Source organism: Muscardinus avellanarius (genome assembly GCF_963383645.1).
Source record: "Muscardinus avellanarius genome assembly, chromosome: 13".
Taxonomy (NCBI): domain Eukaryota; kingdom Metazoa; phylum Chordata; class Mammalia; order Rodentia; family Gliridae; genus Muscardinus; species Muscardinus avellanarius.
Genome location: NC_137799.1, coordinates 68,181,557 through 68,201,105, shown reverse-complemented (window position 1 = coordinate 68,201,105; position 19,549 = coordinate 68,181,557). Strand labels below are relative to the sequence as shown.

General features: G+C 43.4%; 1 protein-coding gene across 1 annotated transcript in view; it reads left to right on the top strand.

Moving 5' to 3' along the window:
* The window catches only part of RCL1 (RNA terminal phosphate cyclase like 1), a gene marked incomplete at both ends in the record, with an annotated part of 58,137 nt that overhangs the window by 25,687 nt on the left and 12,901 nt on the right, over positions 1 to 19,549 (top strand). Inside the window, 4 exons of the mRNA XM_080708662.1 lie at positions 4,176 to 4,250; positions 5,237 to 5,361; positions 13,139 to 13,264; positions 17,496 to 17,652. Of these exons, the coding sequence (XP_080564788.1) occupies positions 4,176 to 4,250; positions 5,237 to 5,361; positions 13,139 to 13,264; positions 17,496 to 17,652 (483 nt within the window). The remainder of the gene's footprint in view (positions 1 to 4,175; positions 4,251 to 5,236; positions 5,362 to 13,138; positions 13,265 to 17,495; positions 17,653 to 19,549) is intronic.

The following is a 19,549-nucleotide window of genomic DNA, read 5'->3' as shown; positions in this document are numbered from 1 at the left end:
GAGAGCTGAGGCTAGAGGGCAGCAGACCAAAGTTTTGGGCAGGAAATAGTCTCTTGGCATTGTCACAGCCATAAACTCGAGCACTTGCTTCATCTGAGAAGAGTTTGCAGATGAGAAAACAGCATCGGGGCAGGGAAGGAATGTGTGAGCTTGATGGTTTGTGGATACCCGCAAGCTTCTTACTAAGCATTCTAATGTTCTTACGTGTATGGGAGAATGGTGCAACAGATAACGAAGATGTTCATTTTGATCACCCCACATCCATCTTACTGCCAGTCTTAGACATCTCACTTTTGGATATTTTCTGCCAGAAAAGGTATTTTACAGCTGATGGCCATGAAGTTCTAACAAAGAAGCGCCCTCTTCATTACCACTGCAGACTCAGGCTGCAGCCAGTGTGCGGGCAGCTTCTGAGGTGGACAGTGAGGTGTGTCACTTTCCTAACTGGGAAAGACCAGTTAGTGCTGGAGTGAGCCCCGAAGCTGAGGCTGCTGGCATTCAGTAAGATACCCACTAGTATCATGGTTAATGTGTTCTTAGGAAATAAAAAACTTATTCCTCAGTTCTTGGAAGTTCAGCTGCATAAACTCATTCCCAGCATGCTAAATATAATTCAAGATCTGAAATTCTTTGCTGTAAAGGAATGTTACATAAGTTGATTAGAATTTTAAATTAAGTGATTGTTTTTCCCCCCCTGAATTTTCTAGAAAATTCTAGGAAATAGGTCCTTTGGTTAAAAGTATGAGATGAGGCATCTACATTTTAGATTGCAAGAAGGCAAAGTGTCTCAAATAATGGGAAATGGTCCTGAAGTATACTTGGGTCTTGAGTGTGGTATATCCTCGTTTTGAATTCTTTTCTGTAATTGCTAATAATTTTAAAGGCTCTTCTCTCTGGCAATATTAAATGAGTTTTTGAAGAAAAATTTTATATATTGATGGTGCCAATGATCAGTTGATGATTTCCCCTGAAATGGTACTTATTTTTTCTCTTATGCAGAGTATTTTTAAAAATCTGTTTTCATATGCTGCAGGACTGTCTGCTTTTGCCAGATGCATGGCTAAATGATAGAGTGTAGTATACTTGGCTCTGGCCGAGGTTAAAATAAATATGCCTAATTGTGGGTAAAGAGTAACTTCATTACCTGTGGTGTCTTCATTTCCAACTTCCAATTCAGCACATGGTTTCCCATCAGTTCATGTCTCCATTTACTCACTTCATAGAAGGATGAATATCCTGAGTCATTTTTAGGGGACTCCATTCTTACTGGGATAGACAGCTTATAAATTTGGCTAGGAAGGTAACAAAGACCTTGGACTCTTAGAGAGGTACAACCAAAGTGCTGAGTGTTGTTGCCTTCATCTGTTTGTATTGCTATATCAAAATACTCGAGACTGGGTAATTTATATAAAAAAGAGGGTTCTTAGAGTTCTGTAGGGTGGGACTTTCAAGCACATGGTGTCATCATCTGGTGAGGGCCTTTGTCATACAGAATAATGTGACATGGAACCTCACGTGGCAATACAGAGAAAAGTTAGGCCAGACATCTTTTTAGTAGAAACCCACTTCAGGATAATAATATCCTTAATCCATTCATGAAGTTGACATCCTCACAACTTAGTCATTTCCTAAGTGTCCTACCACTTTAATTACTGTTAAAATGCTGATTACATTTTAATATGTTTTGGAGAGAAGATTAGAAATCTAGCAGTTGAATAAGGTTTCTAGAAGAGGGAAAACCGTGGTATGACTTTTCAGATGATAGTTCTGAGCTCAAGTGAACAGTGAATTGGAGGGTGATGGGCTAGCTTGGACATTCTGGGGATGGAAGGGGGGCAGATATGGAGGGCAGTATTAGCCAGGGCGACTTTGTAACCTAAAAACGATTTGAAGACAGACTGGGAGCAAGTTCCCGAGCCATAAATAACTCCATGGTTTTTGTCCTACTTGGCTTTACTATATTTTAAATTGTTATTTTAGAGTGCACTCCTCTACCTATTAAAAAGTCAACTGTAAAACAGCCCAGACAAGCTGTAAGCTGTTCAGGAGGGGTTCCAGAAGAGGGCCTTCTTATCAGAGGAGATGGTAGCTGTATGAGTGTTAGTGCCCTCAGGACCTCTCAGTGGGTTAGGATGTGGAGGTGCGACACTGATCCTGATCATGCTGGCCCGCTAGGCCTAGGCTAATGTGTGTGTTTGTGTCATTTTATTTAATTCATTATTATTTTATTTTGTATGTATGATGCTGGGAATTGAACCCAGGAGTATTCTATAGAATCTCTGAACTACACGCCAGAACTTTTTATTTTTTATTTTGAAGCAGTTTCTTGCTAAGTTATTGAAGCTTGCCTCAAACTCACTACTGTCTCAATCTCCCAAGTATGGGATTACAGGTACCACCACATTTAGATGAATCTTTGTGTGTGTGTGTGTGTGTGTGTGTGTGTGTGTGTGTGTGTGTGTGTGTATGGGTCTGGGGATGGACCCAGGGGCATTTGCTCTCTGAGCTATACCCCCTGCTCTATTTTGTATTCTTTATTTTGAAACAAGGTCTCACTAAGTTGCAGAGGACCTCACTAAATAGCTGAGGCTGCCTGCAAACCACATGCGCCACCACACTTTTAGTTTTTTTTTTGTTGTTTGTTTGTTTTGTTTTGTTTTTTTTTTTTTTGTTTTGTTTTTGTTTTTTTTTTTTGGTGGTACTGGGGTTCCTGGAAACCCTTCGACTTCCGCGCTACACTCCCAGACCTATTTTATGTTTTTATTTGGAAACAGGGTCTCTTAAGCCAGCATAGCTGGCTTCGAACCTGCGGGATCCTCCTGTCTCTGCCTCCCAAGCGCAGGGATTACAAGCGTGTGCCACCATGCCTGGCCAGCATTTTTAACAAGAAAAGTTTTTTTTTTGGTTTTTGTTTTTGTTGGTACTGGGGATGTAACCCAGGGGCTTTCTACCGCTGGGCGACACTCCCAGACCTATTTTATCTTTTATTTGGAAACAGGGTCTCACTAAGTTGCTGAGAATCTCATTAAGTAAGTAGCTGAGGCTGACTTCAAACTTGTATGATACTCCTGTCTCAGCTTCCCAAGAACTGGGATTATAAGCATGCGCCACCACGCCTGGCCTAACAAGAAAAATGTAAAGAGTAAAAAATAATATGAAAGAAATTATAAATGGGCAGTACCATATAGCCCATCCATGTGGCAGGCATGTAGTGGCCTTACTATGTAGGTTAATGTAATGACCTTCAACTGGGTGGGGTGGCTGTGTAGCTAATTGGAGGCAGAGCCAAGACCAGGGCTTTTCTCTGTACCTTCTACTCCTGTTTCCTGCCCTCCATGCCCTGTGATAGTGTTAACCTTGTTAGGGCCAAGAGGGGAGTGTCTCAGTCCAGTGGGAATAAGTAAGGGAGTAATTCTTTTTCTTGTGTTGGAGCAATATTCTCTGACTTTCTAGATGTACATCATTTGAATGTCATCTTTATACCCTATGAAAAGTCCACAGATGAGTAATAAAGACCTTCCCGGAGCTCAGAATGGGGAAGAGCAAAGGCTTGCCATTAGCTGTGCTCCTGTCCTTGCAGTCCGGGTCTGTGCTGCCTTGTGTATTTCGAGGATGTCTTTCTCTCACTGCCCTCGCCTGGTAGAATCACCACCTGTGTCTGCACCCATGGTTAGCTTCGTGTAAGTCATTTGATTTGCTTTGACTCTGAGTGCCATCAGCTCTGAACATTAAAAAAGCATATTGCCGGCTGGGCATGGTGGCGCAAGCTTGTTCGAAGCCAGCCTCGCTGGTTTAAGAGACCCTGCTTCCAAATTAAAAAAAAAAATTACAAAAAGATTAATAAGAGGCTGTTTTCTTTCATAGTGTATATAGCTCTAAGAATAAACAGAGACCCCAGTTTGCCTTCTGTGTTTCTCCATGCCTTTGCATGTGATGCTTAAGGAGACTGCAAGGCAGACATAGGTCTCATCAGTGAGAAAGCAAGGCTCAGAAGTCCCATGGCTTGTAATATTGCAGGCGTACTTGGGGCAGAGTAGTTGAAAGCCAGCCTTTTCTCTTTTTTGAACTGTATCATCTGTCTGGTTGCTAAGCCTTGTCTGCCTTTTGGACTTTTTCTTTTTTAATCTGCCCAAGGTTTAACTATGTCTTTTTTTTTTCCCCTCAAATAATTATAGGTTGATGTTCTTAAGGCAACTGCACTCCCTCTGTTGAAACAGTTTGGGATTGATGGTGAATCATTTGAGCTAAAGGTAAGGGTATATTGAGCTGTTGAGAGTATGTATTGTGTAAAAGATTTTCTTATCAAGTCATTGGAAGAGCTGTGTGACTCAGTGTGTATGTGGGTTACATCTGAAGTCGTCATTTACCAGAAGGCCCACAGGACTCATGAACCAACACTGTCTTTGAACTGCAAGGGACCCTGTAGTAATGCCAGTGGTAGCTAGCAGTCAGGTTGACTCAGCCCGTGGCAGGTGCTGCTGTAAGCATTTCATAGGACTAACTGCTTGACTCCATAGCAGCTGTGCCCTGTCAGTGAGCTGTGAAGCGGAGCAGCAAGGGTTCTGGCTCTACTGCCTCTCTGATCTAAATGATCTAGATACAATTTGTGTTTCTAAACAGGGAAAATTACTTTTTAAAAAATAATGTAGAGTTTGCTGGGCGTGGTGGTGCACACTTATACTCCCTGTGCTTGGGGGGCGAGACAGGAGGATCGCGCAGGTTCTAAGCCAGCACAGCTGGCTTAAGAGACCCTGTTTCAAAAAAAAAAGTATAATATAGGTCTGGGAGTGTAGCGCGGAGGTAGAAGGGTTTCCAGGAACCCCAGTACCACCAAAAAAAAAGTATAGAGTTTTCATACGTCATATATTTGTATAGAATAAGAAAAAGGGCTTTCTAATAGTGAAGAAATGGGATCAGCTAATGAAGTGGGTTCCTCTGATGAACTAGTGTGAAAAAATAGGTGCCAAATGGCGGTGAAGTGACCTCAGGATTATGCAGATGAGGAGCAGAACCACTTTGACATTGATTCGGATGTGCTGCCAAGTACAGACCCTCTTGCAACTAATATACGATGCTGTTGGGTTTGAAGGGGTGGATGGATTGAACATGGAGGAGCTCTCTGCCTTGTGAGGAAGAGCTCACCAGTAAAATGGCACTTTCCCAGGTAGGGTGTCTGGGGAATCCCTGCTCTGCTGCACCTCCATCCTTGCCTCACCCCCTTCTTCGTTTTATGCAGATTGTGCGACGAGGAATGCCTCCTGGGGGAGGAGGTGAAGTGCTTTTCTCTTGTCCTGTAAGGAGGGTCCTGAAGCCTGTTCAGCTCACAGATCCAGGAAAAATTAAACGTATCAGAGGAATGGCGTATCCTTGTATTGGGTTTAGATGTCTTTCTTTCTTTTTCTTGCCTCACTAAGATTAGAATGACTGACTGCTTTACTTTTTCCTACGATTATTTACATTTAAAACAAAAGTGTTGGGAAAGTTTTAACAGTGCATCCATGATTGTAAGTTGAGATACAATATTTTCTTGTCTGCCTCACCACAACTAGATTGATTGATTTGCTCATTTTTTTTTTTTTAATACATAAGCATGTGTCTTCAAGAAGAAGGAGATGCTCTTCTGAGAGCTTTGGTTTGGGAGCCATGCATGTACTGCAGTCCCTCCCTCCCTCAGCTCATGTGAAGGAAACAAGCTATGTAACCACATGGTTCTAATAAAACATGTAAAATGATGCAGGACTGTGCAGTGGGCTGGGGTGCTTATGGTAGGGAGTGGCCACTTTTGTCTTAAAGATTTAAGAGAGTTGGAATAGTGGATAAAACTACTATTTATTTATTTATTTATTTATTTATTTATTTTTGTGGTACTGGGGTTCCTGGAAGCCCTTCTACCTCCGGGCTACACTCCCACAGGCTACACTCCCAGACCTATTTTTTAACTTTATGTGGAAACAGGGTCTCTTAAGCCAGCGAGGCTGGCTCTGAACCAGCGCGATCCTCCTGTCTCTGCCTCTCAAGCGCGGGGATTACAAGCGTGCGCCACCACACCCGGCATAAAACTACTATTTAAAGTTTACTCTCTAGGTACTTTTATTTTTTGTAGTACTAGAGATTGAACCCAGGAGCATTCAACCTCTGAACTATATCCCTAGCCCTATTTTAATTTTTTTTTTTTTTTTTTTTTGGCAGGTCTGGGATGGAACCCAGGGGCATTCGACCTCTGAGCTACACCCCTGCCCTATTTTTTGTTCTTTCTTTTGAAACTGGGTCTCACTGAGTTACAAAGGGCCTAAGTAGCAAGGCTGTCAGTGAACCATGATCCTCTGGTCTCAGCCTCACGAATGCTGGTATTACAAGCGTGTGTAATACCACGCCCAGCTTAATTTTTATTTTAAAACAGAATCTTGCTAGGTTGATGAGAGTCTTAGTACTTGCTGAGGTTGACCTTGAACCTGCAATCATCCTGTTTTAGCCTCCCAGAGTACTGGGATTAAAGGTATGTGTCACCACACCTGGCTCTCTGTGTACTTACATTCTTATAATCATCTTATTTGCCATATATTTAAGTCTCAGCATAACTCTTGAGTCCACTTACATCCTGTTTTTCAGATGGGGAAACAGGCCTAAAAAATTTAATAAATTTGTTGATAATATCAGACAGCTAATAATGACAGAGCTGTCATTAAAACCCTGTTGATCTGACTCTAGAGCCCAGGCCTTTAACCTCTGCTTTTTTCCCCATAGAACGGAGAAGGCATTTGAACAGAGCCTGGAAGGGCAGAGGCTTGTGACGCAGAGCAAGAAAGGAGAAAAGCGGGTCTGTGCAGAGGCAGCCACGGTGCGCTGTGCCTGGGGAGGGCAAGCAAGGTGGCATGGCAAGGAGTTGGGTCAGTCAGTGGCATTTGATGCGAAAGATGGGGTGTGAAGACAGGCAGGAGCCAGTGAGGAGCAGGAGGCCTTGCTCCTCATGGAGCTCAGAGGAGTCGGCCTTGATTCTCAACGCAGTCATTTGCATATGGAGGAGGAATTTGTATGTTAAGAGGACAACTTTGGTGGTAATGTAAGAACTTTTAGCCCACTGTGGAAATTTTGAAAAGTGCAGGTTAAAAATACATCACCTAATCGCCACCACTTGGAGACACAGGTAACAGGGAATGATCACCGTGCCCTGTAGAAAGGTGGTGAGGGCAGAGTCCAGAGGACAGGTGAGAGCGGTTCCAGAGGCAGAAGGGGTCCGACACAGGGCTTACCTGGTCAGTGGTAAAGACATAGGGAGTCAGGGAGGATGATTTTGATGTTTCCCACTAGGACACCTGAATAAAGATGTTTGCTCTGACGGTAGCTACAAAGTTCAATGTAGGGTAGAGAAGAGTATACACACACGTTGAGGTTGGAGGTTCATCAGGATGGTATTAGGAGGTAAGTACAGAAAGGAAATTAGAACTGTAGATCTTAACTTGGCAAGGGAAGGGCTTGAATGAGTGATTTGGAGTTGGCTACCATGTGAATTGTAGAGGAGAGTGTCAATAAATAGCAGAATAAAGAGAATAAAGAAAACAGAGTCTTGGGGAAGCCCAACTCAGCACCATTGAGAGCCCTGAGGAGTCAGAGGCCCTTGGGAAGAGCTCTTCCACAAAATGGTGGACATAGAGCCCAGGTGTCCAGTTCTAAGTGGTAAGCTGAGGGACGTGATGATGTGTTGGGGCTGCACTTTAAATACTGTGTGTGTATGGGAGGGGGATATTGGAGATTGAACCCAGGAGTACAATACGTCTGAGCTACATCTCTAACCCTTTTTATTTTATTTTTTTATTTTGAGACAGGGTCATGCTAAGTTCCTTCAGGTGGTCTCACACTTGAGAACTTCCTGCCTTAGCCTGGGATTACAGGCTTATGCCACCTTGCGCTTTTCAAAATCTTGACAGGATTAAGTATTCACATATTAAAGATAAAGATAAGGTGATAACTTGATGAGAAGAGAGTGTAAAATGTTCTCCCTTGTTTAAAATAAAAAAGACTAGCAATGATTTGAGGGGTTTTTGAGTTGGATAAAGCAGAGCTAAGTAAGGAAGAGGGAGATGGAGAGTGAAGGTAGGTAGGGGAATAGGAGCCTGGGCTGGCGTCAGACAGTTCTGGCTCCAGCTCTGCTGTGCTCTTGTTATAGTAGCACATTGGCCCAGAACCTTGGTTGACTGTGTGTCGGGGGCCTGTTATACCTACTGCGTGGTGCTCCCATGAGGTTAAGGTAGGGGATGAACTGCATGAGGCACTGGTCTGGTGTCTAAGTCTTTGGTAGCTGCCATTATTTTTAATCTTATTTGGGGTGGTGGAGGTGAGCAGAAAGGGATGGGGATGAGTTTTCATTTTTTATTGAGTTAGAATGGGGTCAAGGGTAAGGGGAAATCAGGGAGGGTGATAGTGGGGTGTAGTAACTGAGATACAAGGCGTAGGTGGTAGCAGTAGGGGCTCGGCTGAGGCTGAACTTTGTCATGGTGGCAGAAGCACCAGTTTCGTCCAGGGATTTGCTTGACAGGGAGGGTGAGCAGTGCAGGAGCCAGGCTGAAGAGGTAGAATAGTGACAAGCATGTGCCTTCCTCAACAAGGCAGTGGGGCTCACTGTCCTGGAGAAGGCAGGAGGCCAGGGATTGAGGCCTTAATAGATGTGAGGATCAGGCAGTGCCATGCAGAAGGACAAGGAATTGCGTAGGGAACTCTGTTTCAGGGTTTTAGATATTAAAGGTGGCAGAACTCTAGGTGCTGATGAGGTCTGGGTAGGGATGGCGTTGGCAGCCGAGATGATGGATGAACAGAGCAGTGGGTTTCCTGATGGAAGTGTGGCCAGGGCAGGGGGTAGACCAGGATGCCTCCTTCTCAGGGTAGGATGGGTGCTTAGTGTAAAGTCTGGCATTCTCTGGAGGTTTGAGGATGGCCTTACTTGGAGGAGGGGGACATGTGATGTGGGCTTGTCTTAGCTTGAACAGTTTATAGGTGGTGAAGGACAGAACAGAGTGGCAGCACAGTGCTGAAGAGAGCAGTTGGTAATTGAAAGGTCAAACTTGTGGTGCTGCCTGAAATCCTTCATAAGAATCATTAAGAACAGGGGAGTGGCTGAGCATGGGAGCATGTGCCTGTAATCCTAGCTGCTCGAGAGATTGAGGCAGGAAGATCTCAAGCTTGAGGCCAACCTGGCTAACTTTGTCATGGTGGCAGAAGCACCAGTTTCGTCCAGGGATTTGCTTGACGGGGAGGGTGAGCAGTGCAGGAGCTAGGCTGAAGAGTGAAGGAGCTAGGCTAGTTCCTGTCCCAAAGTACAATGAGGGCTGGGGATGTAGCTCAGTGGTGGGGTGCTTGCCTAGCATGTGCTGGGCTCTGGGTTCCATCCTTGGTCCACCCCTTCTCCCCAAATATATAAACTAAAGAGTAGAGGAATATTTTAACAAAGCGTCCTTGAATTGTCTGTTCTCTGCATGGTTTGCCTGGGCCCATCAAAGGGTCAAGCTTTTATGTATGAAAATGTGGGCAGGTTGAGGAGAAATGGTTCCTGTCCTGGAAGCCCCCAGCTTGATGAATATTGGTCAGGTGACTTCCTAAGGTGATGCTCATCTGTAGTGTTCTTGGATAATGAGTTGCTGGAACAAGGTTATAGAGAAAGTTATAAAGAAATAGAAGTACCATGTGGCAGTTGTGTGTGTGTGTGTGTTTTAACCAAATATACTTTTTTATTGATCCATGTGAGTCACTTATAACGGATTACATTAATAGGCACATTGTATTCTAACACATATAGAACCCCCAAATCGAACTCTGTTCTTGGCCATTCAAGGGTGTTCCATTTTTCATTGTTGCCGAAAGTGTTCCAGTTAAAAGTCTCCTACATGAAAGGCTGTACACTTTCAGGACCTGAGATGTGTTCCCCAAATGCTGCATGTGGCACTGAACTCTGGTGAGAATCCGGTCTCCATGGTCTGGGTCTCCATGGTCTGGAAATGTGGCCTCCGGCAGTGCGCTTGGTTTGTGTGGGAGCATCATATGGGGCACCCTCTGTGCTCAGATCTGGGAGTTCAAAAGCCGGGCTGGTGCTCCTTTGATGGTGGTGGTGTTGGGTCATGGGGAACCCTGGTTTTTTATAGAGGAGAACATAAAAGCAAAAAAAAACTGTGATGCCTGGGCTCTTGGGTGCAGCTCTGTTTCTTCCTGACTTCTCCTGCTAGTGTTTTTTGAACTTTCCCTGTATAGAATTTGAGCAAGAAGGACCTTTGCGAGGTCCCATGTCCCTCTCTCAGAGGGACCTAACCACCCCAGTACATCTCTGACTGGAGACTTCCTCCCAACTCCCCAGCAAAGTCTACCCAGTATTCTCGTTCAGATTCTTGTCTGTAATCCAAACGTTCCGGCCATTGGAGAGCTGCCCATTTAACGAACACTCAAAGGTGGATTTGAATTATCACCTTTTTTTTTTTGCCAGTTTTCAAGCCTGGGGGAAAAAAGAGAGCTACCTTTGAGAAAAACTTGAGTTTTGTGATTTTTAACTTGCAGGGCTGGCTGACTGAGTGTTGGACTGAGCTTGGTGGTTTTCCCCATAGGAGGCTGTGGTTCTCTGTGGGAGAACTGTGGTTTTAACCAAGTTGCCCCCCAGCAGAATGATGACTCCGAGGCCAGGGCCTGAGGGAACCAGTGTTGGTCCCTGCCAGCAGCTGTGAATAGATAGTAGTTACCTTTTTATTGAGTGCCATCCACTCTGTTGCTCCATGTGGTAAGAGAGAAAGGAGCACTCTGTTTTAGTTCCATGGTGCTGTCCCAGAGCCCATGATTTGGTATATAAGAATTAAATGAAGAAGCTGGGGAAATACAGAAGAGGGGAAATGAATGGGAATTTGTGGGATAATCTGGTTTCTTTTCTTTGATTGTAGGGAAGGTACTTTGAGAGAGAATATGTCTCTCTCTGTATCTGTGTGCCTCCCTCTCCCTCTCCTCTTCTTTCTCTCTCTCTCTCTCCTCTCTCCTCCCTCCCTCTCTCTCTCTCTCTCTCTCTCTCTCTCTCTCTCTCTCTCTCCCCCCCTCCCCCCCCCATACATACACATCCACACACTTACCGTCCTGGTTTCCATATGTCTGGAGGGATGAGAGGAAGATAATTTTTTGAAAGCCAGATCTGTCTTATTTTGACCAAGTGGTTCTGTGTCCTAAGGACTTACGCTAGAACAGGCAGTTGTGGTCCTTGCTAATGCTACTGAGAGTGTAGAATAAGGTGGTTATGTATTTGAAAAAACTTGGGGAGTCACGGACACCATGGGATTGCATGTCAGCATGGTGACATCTCCTGACCTGTCCCCAGAGGGTGGCACCCACTGGGTCCAAAGGGACTGTTTGTCTAAACTGCCTGTGGCCAAAAATATCTTCTGAACAGAAGAGGTGATGATGTAACTGGATTCTTTGTATGTATTGAAAAATCCTTCTTTGCTCTTTCCTCATTTCAGGCTTGTCCTTTTGAGTCCAGTCAAATATTTATTGACTATTTCCGAGTTCAAAAGTAATGTATTAGAGAGTTGTGAGGGGTAGAGAAGTACAGCCTCTACCCTTGTGGAGTGTGTGTTCTCTTTCAGGAGCAAGAGCAAGATGCCTGCATGTGAAGGGAGGTACATGGTGAGTTCAGTTGGGCGCTGGCTAGAGGGATTCAGGAGAAAGAGGAGAAAGAACTCAGTTGAAGAGTTTGGACCATTCAAATGGGTGGAAGGGCTCAGTGTAGTCAGGTTGGGGACAACACCGAGCAGATGGGAGGTCCGACAGCAGGAGGCAGGAGGGCTGGGAGTCACCGGGAGACTTAGCAGAGGAAGGGAGAGTGCTCCTGTAGTGAAGTGTCCAAGGAGAGCCAGGCAGGGGGGCTAGATACCAGGACAGGCTCCTTGTGCGGCATTTTGTTTCTGAAGCTCCGATGAGAATCAGATGTGTTGTTGATAGTAGTTCTTGAAGTCTGGCTGGAGTGAGCATCTTGCTTTGTTTGTTGTACTTGGCGCTTAGGTTTGGATCAGGATGGGAAAGTCACATGCCGTTATTCTTCTAATTATAGTCCCACATGTACAGCTGGTTCTTGACCATATATTGCATACTGAAACCACTTAGAACTTATTTTTAATTTAACATGTAGGGATGGGAAGCCAGTTTCTCTTATAAAAAGACCTGCTTTTAGATGCTCATTTCCACATCCTCAAGTACCAACTTTTTCAGTTGTGTTCTGATATCTTCCCCTTCCTTTCCTGGTGTAGAAGTGCAAGGCATCATGCACAAATGGAGTAATTAACTCAACTAATAGAAAGTGGGACCTCTGAGTCTGGAAATCCTTGGGCCTGTGTAAACAGCAGCTATCTTTCTCCTTCATGGAACGTTCTGTGCTCTGTCAGCCTACCAGGAGAGGATTGGCCCAGTCTTGCCCAGTGTGATGTCCGTTCTGACCTTGGGTTCTTAAGAGGCAACGGTAATGGACAGAGAATACAAAAGTGTTCGCAGGTGTTGAACTTCAAAGGAAGCCTTGGGTCACCATTTGTGGAGAGACAAGTGTCCTTCCTCTTGGAATTGAACCATTTCTGGAGAAACAGATGTGAACAGGAAATTGGAGGCAAGGTTGAGGAACTGTTTATACTTTCCATTCTTTGAATTTGGATTTTTTTTAAACCTTGATGGTTTAATTCTTTTATAACAGTAGTTAAAAAAAATTGAGTTGTGATACTATAATGTTAAGTAATTAAATATGGTTGTAAGCCATGTATGATGGTGCACGCTTATAATCTCAGCATTCAGGAGGCTGAGACCAGAGGATCTTGGTTTGTAGATAGCCTCAGCTACTTAGTGAGGCCCTTTGCAATTCAGACCCTATTTCAAAAATAAAAACACTAAAAGAGCTGAGGGTGTAGCTTGGTGGTACAATGCCCCTGGGTTCCATCCCTAGGAACACACACACACACACACACACACACACACACACACACACACACACACACACACAATGGACAATATGGTTGGAAAAATGGAAAAACAAATCCCAGTTTGGTATTACAGCTCCAGAAGACTTTGCAAGGTTTAGAACTGACTTTCTTCTGTTCCGTGGTCCAGCCAGCATGACACCCTTAACTCTAGGTTGCAGGTACTCTGTGCGTGTGTCACCTCAGATGGCAAACCGGATTGTGGATTCTGCAAGGAGCATCCTCAACAAGTTCATACCTGATATCTATATTTACACGGACCACATGAAAGGAGTCAACTCTGGGAAGTAAGTGTCTGCATTTTGGAATCACTTTTGCAGCTGCCTGAGCATTTTTCTCACACTTCTTCTGATTGGAGTTAAATCTGCCGGCTCTGATATTGGGCTGCAAAGGGAGAATGATTTCAGAATGGATTATTCTGACTGATTGCTACTATCACCAACAGACATTTCTTGAGTGCCTGTCCCGAGGAAAGCATCCCAGTGGTTAGTACTGGGAGCAGAGGGTGCATTCCTAATCTTGGGGAATTAACATATATTTTTCAGTAAACAGCTATAGATTCCATCTGTACTCTCTTCTAACAGATAATTGAAGGGAATAGAATTTTTCCTACCTTGAGTAAATAACAGGGAAAATATCCTCTATTGTCTGATTGCAGCTCAGCTTTTCTCTCCATCTGGGACTAACATACCTAAATCCAGAGGAAATTGTTATTATAGATTTGTGTTTGGAGTACTTAAAAGGCTTTGCTGAAAAATAAAAACTAAATAGAAACTAAAAATTTAAAAATTAGAAAAAAAAACTTCAAGGAAAATTAGAATGGACAGAGAAAGTTAAAAAAGATCTATATAATAAAAATACCTGTTTTAGTCGTTTTTATACTTATAAACCAGAAAGGGAAGCAATTAAAACTATATTTGTTAATTACAAAAATGTTGAACCTCTAGGAAAATTGGAGAAAGAATAGAGTGAGCTCCCCTGTACCTTTCTATTGCTTATAATTAACAATAAGATATTTTCCTATATTTGCTTTGCCTTGTAGGTTTTTTTTTTGTTTGTTTTTGCTAAATCATTTCAATGTGAATGATGGCATCATGTTTTTAATCTGAAGTTTTCAGATTATGTGCCCTAAAAATAAAAAATATTAGCATGTAAGTTTAGCTATAGTGGGTTGTCAACTTTTTCGTAGGTGGCATCACAACCAATCCTTTCCACAGCTGTTACACCCAAGGTTTTTTTTTTTTTGTTTTTTTTTTAACTTAAGCTAAAAGAAGAAGAGAGAGTAATGTGGGGAATGGGATTGTGAGTGAAGACCTTTTGACCTTTATGAGGCCCAGTGGAAAGATAAAGGCGATTCAGAAATAGTGGTGGCTCATAGTCCAAAGCAACAGAGGGGGTGGTGTCAGAGTTTATGGTTGGGAAAGGATTTCTGTGCAAAGCTGCCCTTTCTTGTGGAGGCTTTGAAAATCAATGATAGGCCCAAAACTTTGATTTATTACTCAAACATCAACAGTATGTTTCTCATTTATACAATGAGGGTGATAATGTTTACATACCAGTTTTATTGTCAGTATTAAGAGATCATGTACATAAGTTGTTCATGTGATGCCTGGTACATAGTAGGTGCTACAGAAATAATACCTGGCTACTGCTGTCCTCTCTGGTCTTGGCTGCAGGTCAGCAATTATTTGCCAGCTGTTTTCTGGAGAAGGGATTGCAGAGGCTGGGGGAGGATAGGTAGCTGTCTAAATAGCTGGGTCTTGATAGTACCTTCTCTAGCGTTACCAAAGAGTAAATAGGGATGAAGCAGAACAGGCCTGCAGGCCACGTTGCTTGTCACCAGCCACAGTGTGGCTTCTTTACGTCACTGACTCAGCTGACTCTAGTATGTGATCAATTTTCCTACTTGCTAATAGTGTATGCAAGCCTTAAAAATACATATACCAACATGTGGATGTGCCGGACTTGTGGGTCAGCAGATCAGCTCCATGCTCCATTTTAAAATTACACATAAAACCAATGTATGATTTAAGCTTGTGTTTAATTTTCTAAATCTCAAGTTATAGGAAACAAAGAGTGATTTTCATAATTTATTACAATATATAAAACCATGGATGTATTTTCCTCTTCTAATTCAGAGAAGTAGCCATGAGTTAAACTTGTTCAGACGTAGAGGTGAGAGCTTATGCTGTGGCCATGGCCTAGAGCCCTGGACTCCAGCAGTTCTTGATGGCCTGGCTCAGCATTTGGCATATCAGTCCGGTGTGGCCCATTTTAACTCTACAGTAAATACTTACAAAAACACCACCTCTGATTCTTCACCAGTTGGAAAGCTTTGTAGGGGGTCCTCTGCTTTTGTGCAAGGTCACTGATGATGGCGGCTCTGTAGGCATGACATGAAATAGGCCTCATAAGGCGCAAACCCCAGATTGGGGAAGAATCGAAATAATATAGAGTTTAATGTGTTCTTTGTTTTCTCTAAAATTACATAATATAAAATTAAGTGGTTAAATATAATTTGTTATAATGACAAAAATTCACCTGGATGGAAAAATTTGGAAATGCAGATAAGTGGGTTAAAGCAGCAGTGGTAGCCTATTTTCTGGTTCTCCCCCACCCCTTGATTTTCTGTGCTTCAGTTTTGCATGTGCTGCCCGTTATTAAGCTATGTACCCTCACCCTTCTTTTGATTAAGTGACCCGAAGGCAATTTGAGATTTTGCTAAAATTTCTAGGTATCCTTGATAGTGAAAATGTTATATCACTAGACATGAGTGCCCTGGAGCTTTGCCTTAAATGGGTAAATCACTGCATCCACTTCCCTTGGTAGGTATTACTAACCCCTTACTGAATAGACTATTTATTTATTTATTTATTTATTTATTTATTTATTATTTATTGGCAATATCGGGGACTGAACCCCAATCCTTGTACATACCAGCTAGCACTAAATGACATTAAAAAAAAAAAAACTTTTTTTTTAAAGTTTTTTACCAGGCATGGTGGCGCACGCTTGTAATCCCTGTGTTTGGGAGGCGGAGACAGGAGGATCGTGCATGTTCAAAGCCCGCCTCACTGGCTTAAGAGACCCTGTTTCCAAATAAAAATATATTTAAAAAGATAGGTGTCTGGGAGTGTAGCCCAGAACTAGAAGAGTTTCCAGAAAACCCAGAACCACACACACACAAAATAAAAGTTTTTTGAAGCAGGGTCTTGCTAAGTTGTCCACACTGACCTTGAACCTACAGTTCTCCTGAGCACCTGGGATTACAGTTACACACCACCACCTCCTGTGATGATTGAATTTTTTGAAGAAGTTAAGGACTGACCAATATAGTTTTTCTATGTAGTGAGCCCATACAGTGTACTTAAAACATCATTAATTCTGCACGTAGTTTTTCTAAAACTAATGTTTTGGCTAGTTTCCTGCTGGACCCCTACAAGGTGTTGTATGAACAGTGTTGAATGTGGTAGAGGAGGCAAATCTATGTTGTGATTGTATGCAGACTGCTTGCTAGGAAAGTGGCTGCTCCTTCCCTGATAGTACACTTAAAAGGCATCAGGCAAAAGTAGATTTGATCATATCATGAAACATCGTGGCTAGGTGCTTGTTTCTTTCTTTTGTAGGTAGACTGGCCATCACTAGGTTCTGTGAGGGCAGGAACTGTCGTGCATACCAATGTACTCCAGTTCCTGGCCCCTGTAAGTGCTGCCCCCAAGCATGAATGAGTTCTGGCTGTTGGATGATTGAAACACAATGGGAGGGTACATAGTACAAGCTCATTGGTGATGCTAATTGAATTCTGAGTTTAGAACTGTCCCATGGGGACAAGGTGTACCTTCTCTAGGCCCTTTCTAGCATGTGTTGCATTTTTCATTATGGGGGAAATGCCTGTTATTTGCCAAGCTGAGTTTTAATCAGGTGGTCTCCAGAGCCCTTGGGCCTCCTGGATTGGTTGTGATGGAGGGCCAAGTAAGTGCTGTGGTGAAGGACTTGTGAAGTCTGAGACCTGCACTTGCAGCTCATCTCAGGTGCTTTCCAGCTGTGTGGGCTTGGTTCAGGCTGCTTAATTTTAACATTTCCTCATTTGTTAAAGGAAGGCAGCAATAGCTACTTTGCAGGGTTAAAAATGTCACAAGTATTATTTGCAAAGCCCCTAGCTCAGTAACTGGTGCAAAGTAGATGCTTAATGTCTGGTAGCCCTGTTAATGTTACTGTTTAAGTTGATTGTTTCAGACACTCAGAGTAGGGGCCTTTGCAGCATAGGAGGGGAAGGAGAAGGTAGGGAATGGAGGGCCAGTAGGAAAAGCAGTGCAGATTTGCATCTCTCTCGATTCTGCCTTTGTTGTTCTCACCGTATTATCTGTATTTCCATTGTAAGCTAGCAGGCACTCTAATAAGGTTTGATATAACCAGAAGGAAACCTTAGGACACAAAGTCATCAAAAAGATGCCTGTCTTCTTTGTTGGCTGGTTTTGTGCCTTTACCTATTCAGCATCTCTGCTTTTGAATCCCCAGGTCTCCAGGCTTTGGGTTGTCACTGGTTGCTGAGACTACCAACGGCACCTTCCTCAGTGCTGAACTGGCCTCCAACCCCCAGGGCCAGGGAGCAGCTGTGCTCCCAGAGGATCTCGGCAGGAACTGTGCCAGGCTGCTGCTTGAAGAAATCTACAGGGTATGTCACAGACGCTGCAGGTCTTGGGGGACGAGCAGTCGGGGGGAAGTTGTTTGGCCTCTCTCATTCTCATTCTTTTATAAGTTCCTGGTTTTTAGTAATTTCTGTGGTCTCCAAAGAAGGTTTGCCCTGTTTAAAGTAGCAAAAATCAGCCGGGTGTGGATTTGCATGCTTGTAATCCCAGCATTTGGGAGGCTGAGACCTGAGGATCGCGGTTCGCGGACAGCCTCAGCTACTTAGTGAGGCCCTCTGCAACTTAATGTGACCCTCTTTCAAAATAGAGAATAAAAAATAGGGCAGGGGGTGTAGCTTGGTGGTTGAATGCCCCTGGGTTCCATCCCCAGACATGCCAAAAAATAAAGTAGCAAAAATCACATCTGAACCCAGTAAAATAAAATCAGTAGAGCAGGTATAGTGGCATTCTTTTTCTTCTTTTAATCCTCCCTTTTGCCACTGGTTCAGTTTATTAATCTCTGTGGTAGATAGAGGCCTGGATCCTGGGTATGGCTCCCTGGATAGGCCTCATGATGGAACAGAGCTTACTGTCAGTCTGCTCCCCTGATCCAAGCCAGTGTTCTTGAAGACATCTCATTGGCTGTAAGGTGGGACAAGTGAGAATAAAGTGTTTCAGAATTAATTAAACTATTTAGGTCCTAAACAGTTCCGTTTAGTGTCTATCTAATTAAAAAATGGAAGAGAAATCATTCATGTATCCTCAGGAGACTGCGCCAGTCCCTCCTGGCCTCACAGGAGGAAGTTTCCTTTATAGATCTTAAGCAGTCAAGGCCTGCTGCAAGTGTTTTGGTGCTAAATTAGTTGTTGTTGTTGTTGTTGTTGTTGTTGTTGTTGTTGTTGTTGTTGTTCTTCTTCTTCTTCTTCTTCTTCTTCTTCTCCTCCTCCTCCTCCTCCTCTTCCTCCTTCTCCTTTTCCTCCTTCTCCTCCTCCTCCTCCTTCTTCTTTTTCCTCCTCCTCCTCCTCCTCCTCCTCCTCCTCCTCCTCCTCCTCCTCCTTCTCCTTCTCCTCCTCTTCTTCTTTTTCTTCTACACACACACACACACACACACACACACACACACACACACACACACTTGAATCCGGGGGCATTCTACCTTTGAGGTACACCTCAGGCCCTATTTTATTTTTTATTTTGAAACAGGGCCTAAGTAGCTGAGGCTGGCCACAAACCTGCGATCCTCCTGTCTCAGCCTCCTGAGCACTGGGGTGTGTTACCATGCCTGGCAATCAGTTTAATTTTTTATGCTAAATTTAATGGTGTTTTTGGAAGATGGGTAATAGTTAAACGTTTGGAGGTGAATGATGGAAAGGTTCCTCTCTTCATTATCTAATTCACGAAGTTTGTCATCTGCACATTGTGAGTGGGAGAGATGCATGTGGTATGTGTGGCCCTAAACTCCTTGTGGATCTCTGTAGGCCTTCTTTTTCTGGTCCTGTGGTGGTTGGCCAGCCCTTTCTAATAGACTTGGGAGAATTAGAGGCATTACGTTACGGAGCAGTCCAGTGGGAGCCCATAGGCACAGCAGGAGTTGGGTTTTGTATCCTCATAAATAGCAGATTTATAAGCCTCAGGGTGAAAGCATAGTCCAGCAGTCCACAAGAGGAAAAGCATGCAGGCTGGAATAGATTGTTTTTTTTTCTTTACTCTAATTGAAAACTTCTTTAAACCATTGTATTGTTTGTCAATCAAATTTGTTTTGTTTTAGTCATCAAGAAAACTTCTTTTGGGTATCTGTGATCTTTAATTAGTAAAAGGATGAAAATATTTCATGCTTTTTTGAATTATTCTCTATAGATCTAGGGTACGATGTGATTTGAATGGGTAGTAAAAACCCTTCCCTTTTGAAGGTGCTATTTTTCACCAGAGTTGTAATCCTCTGAT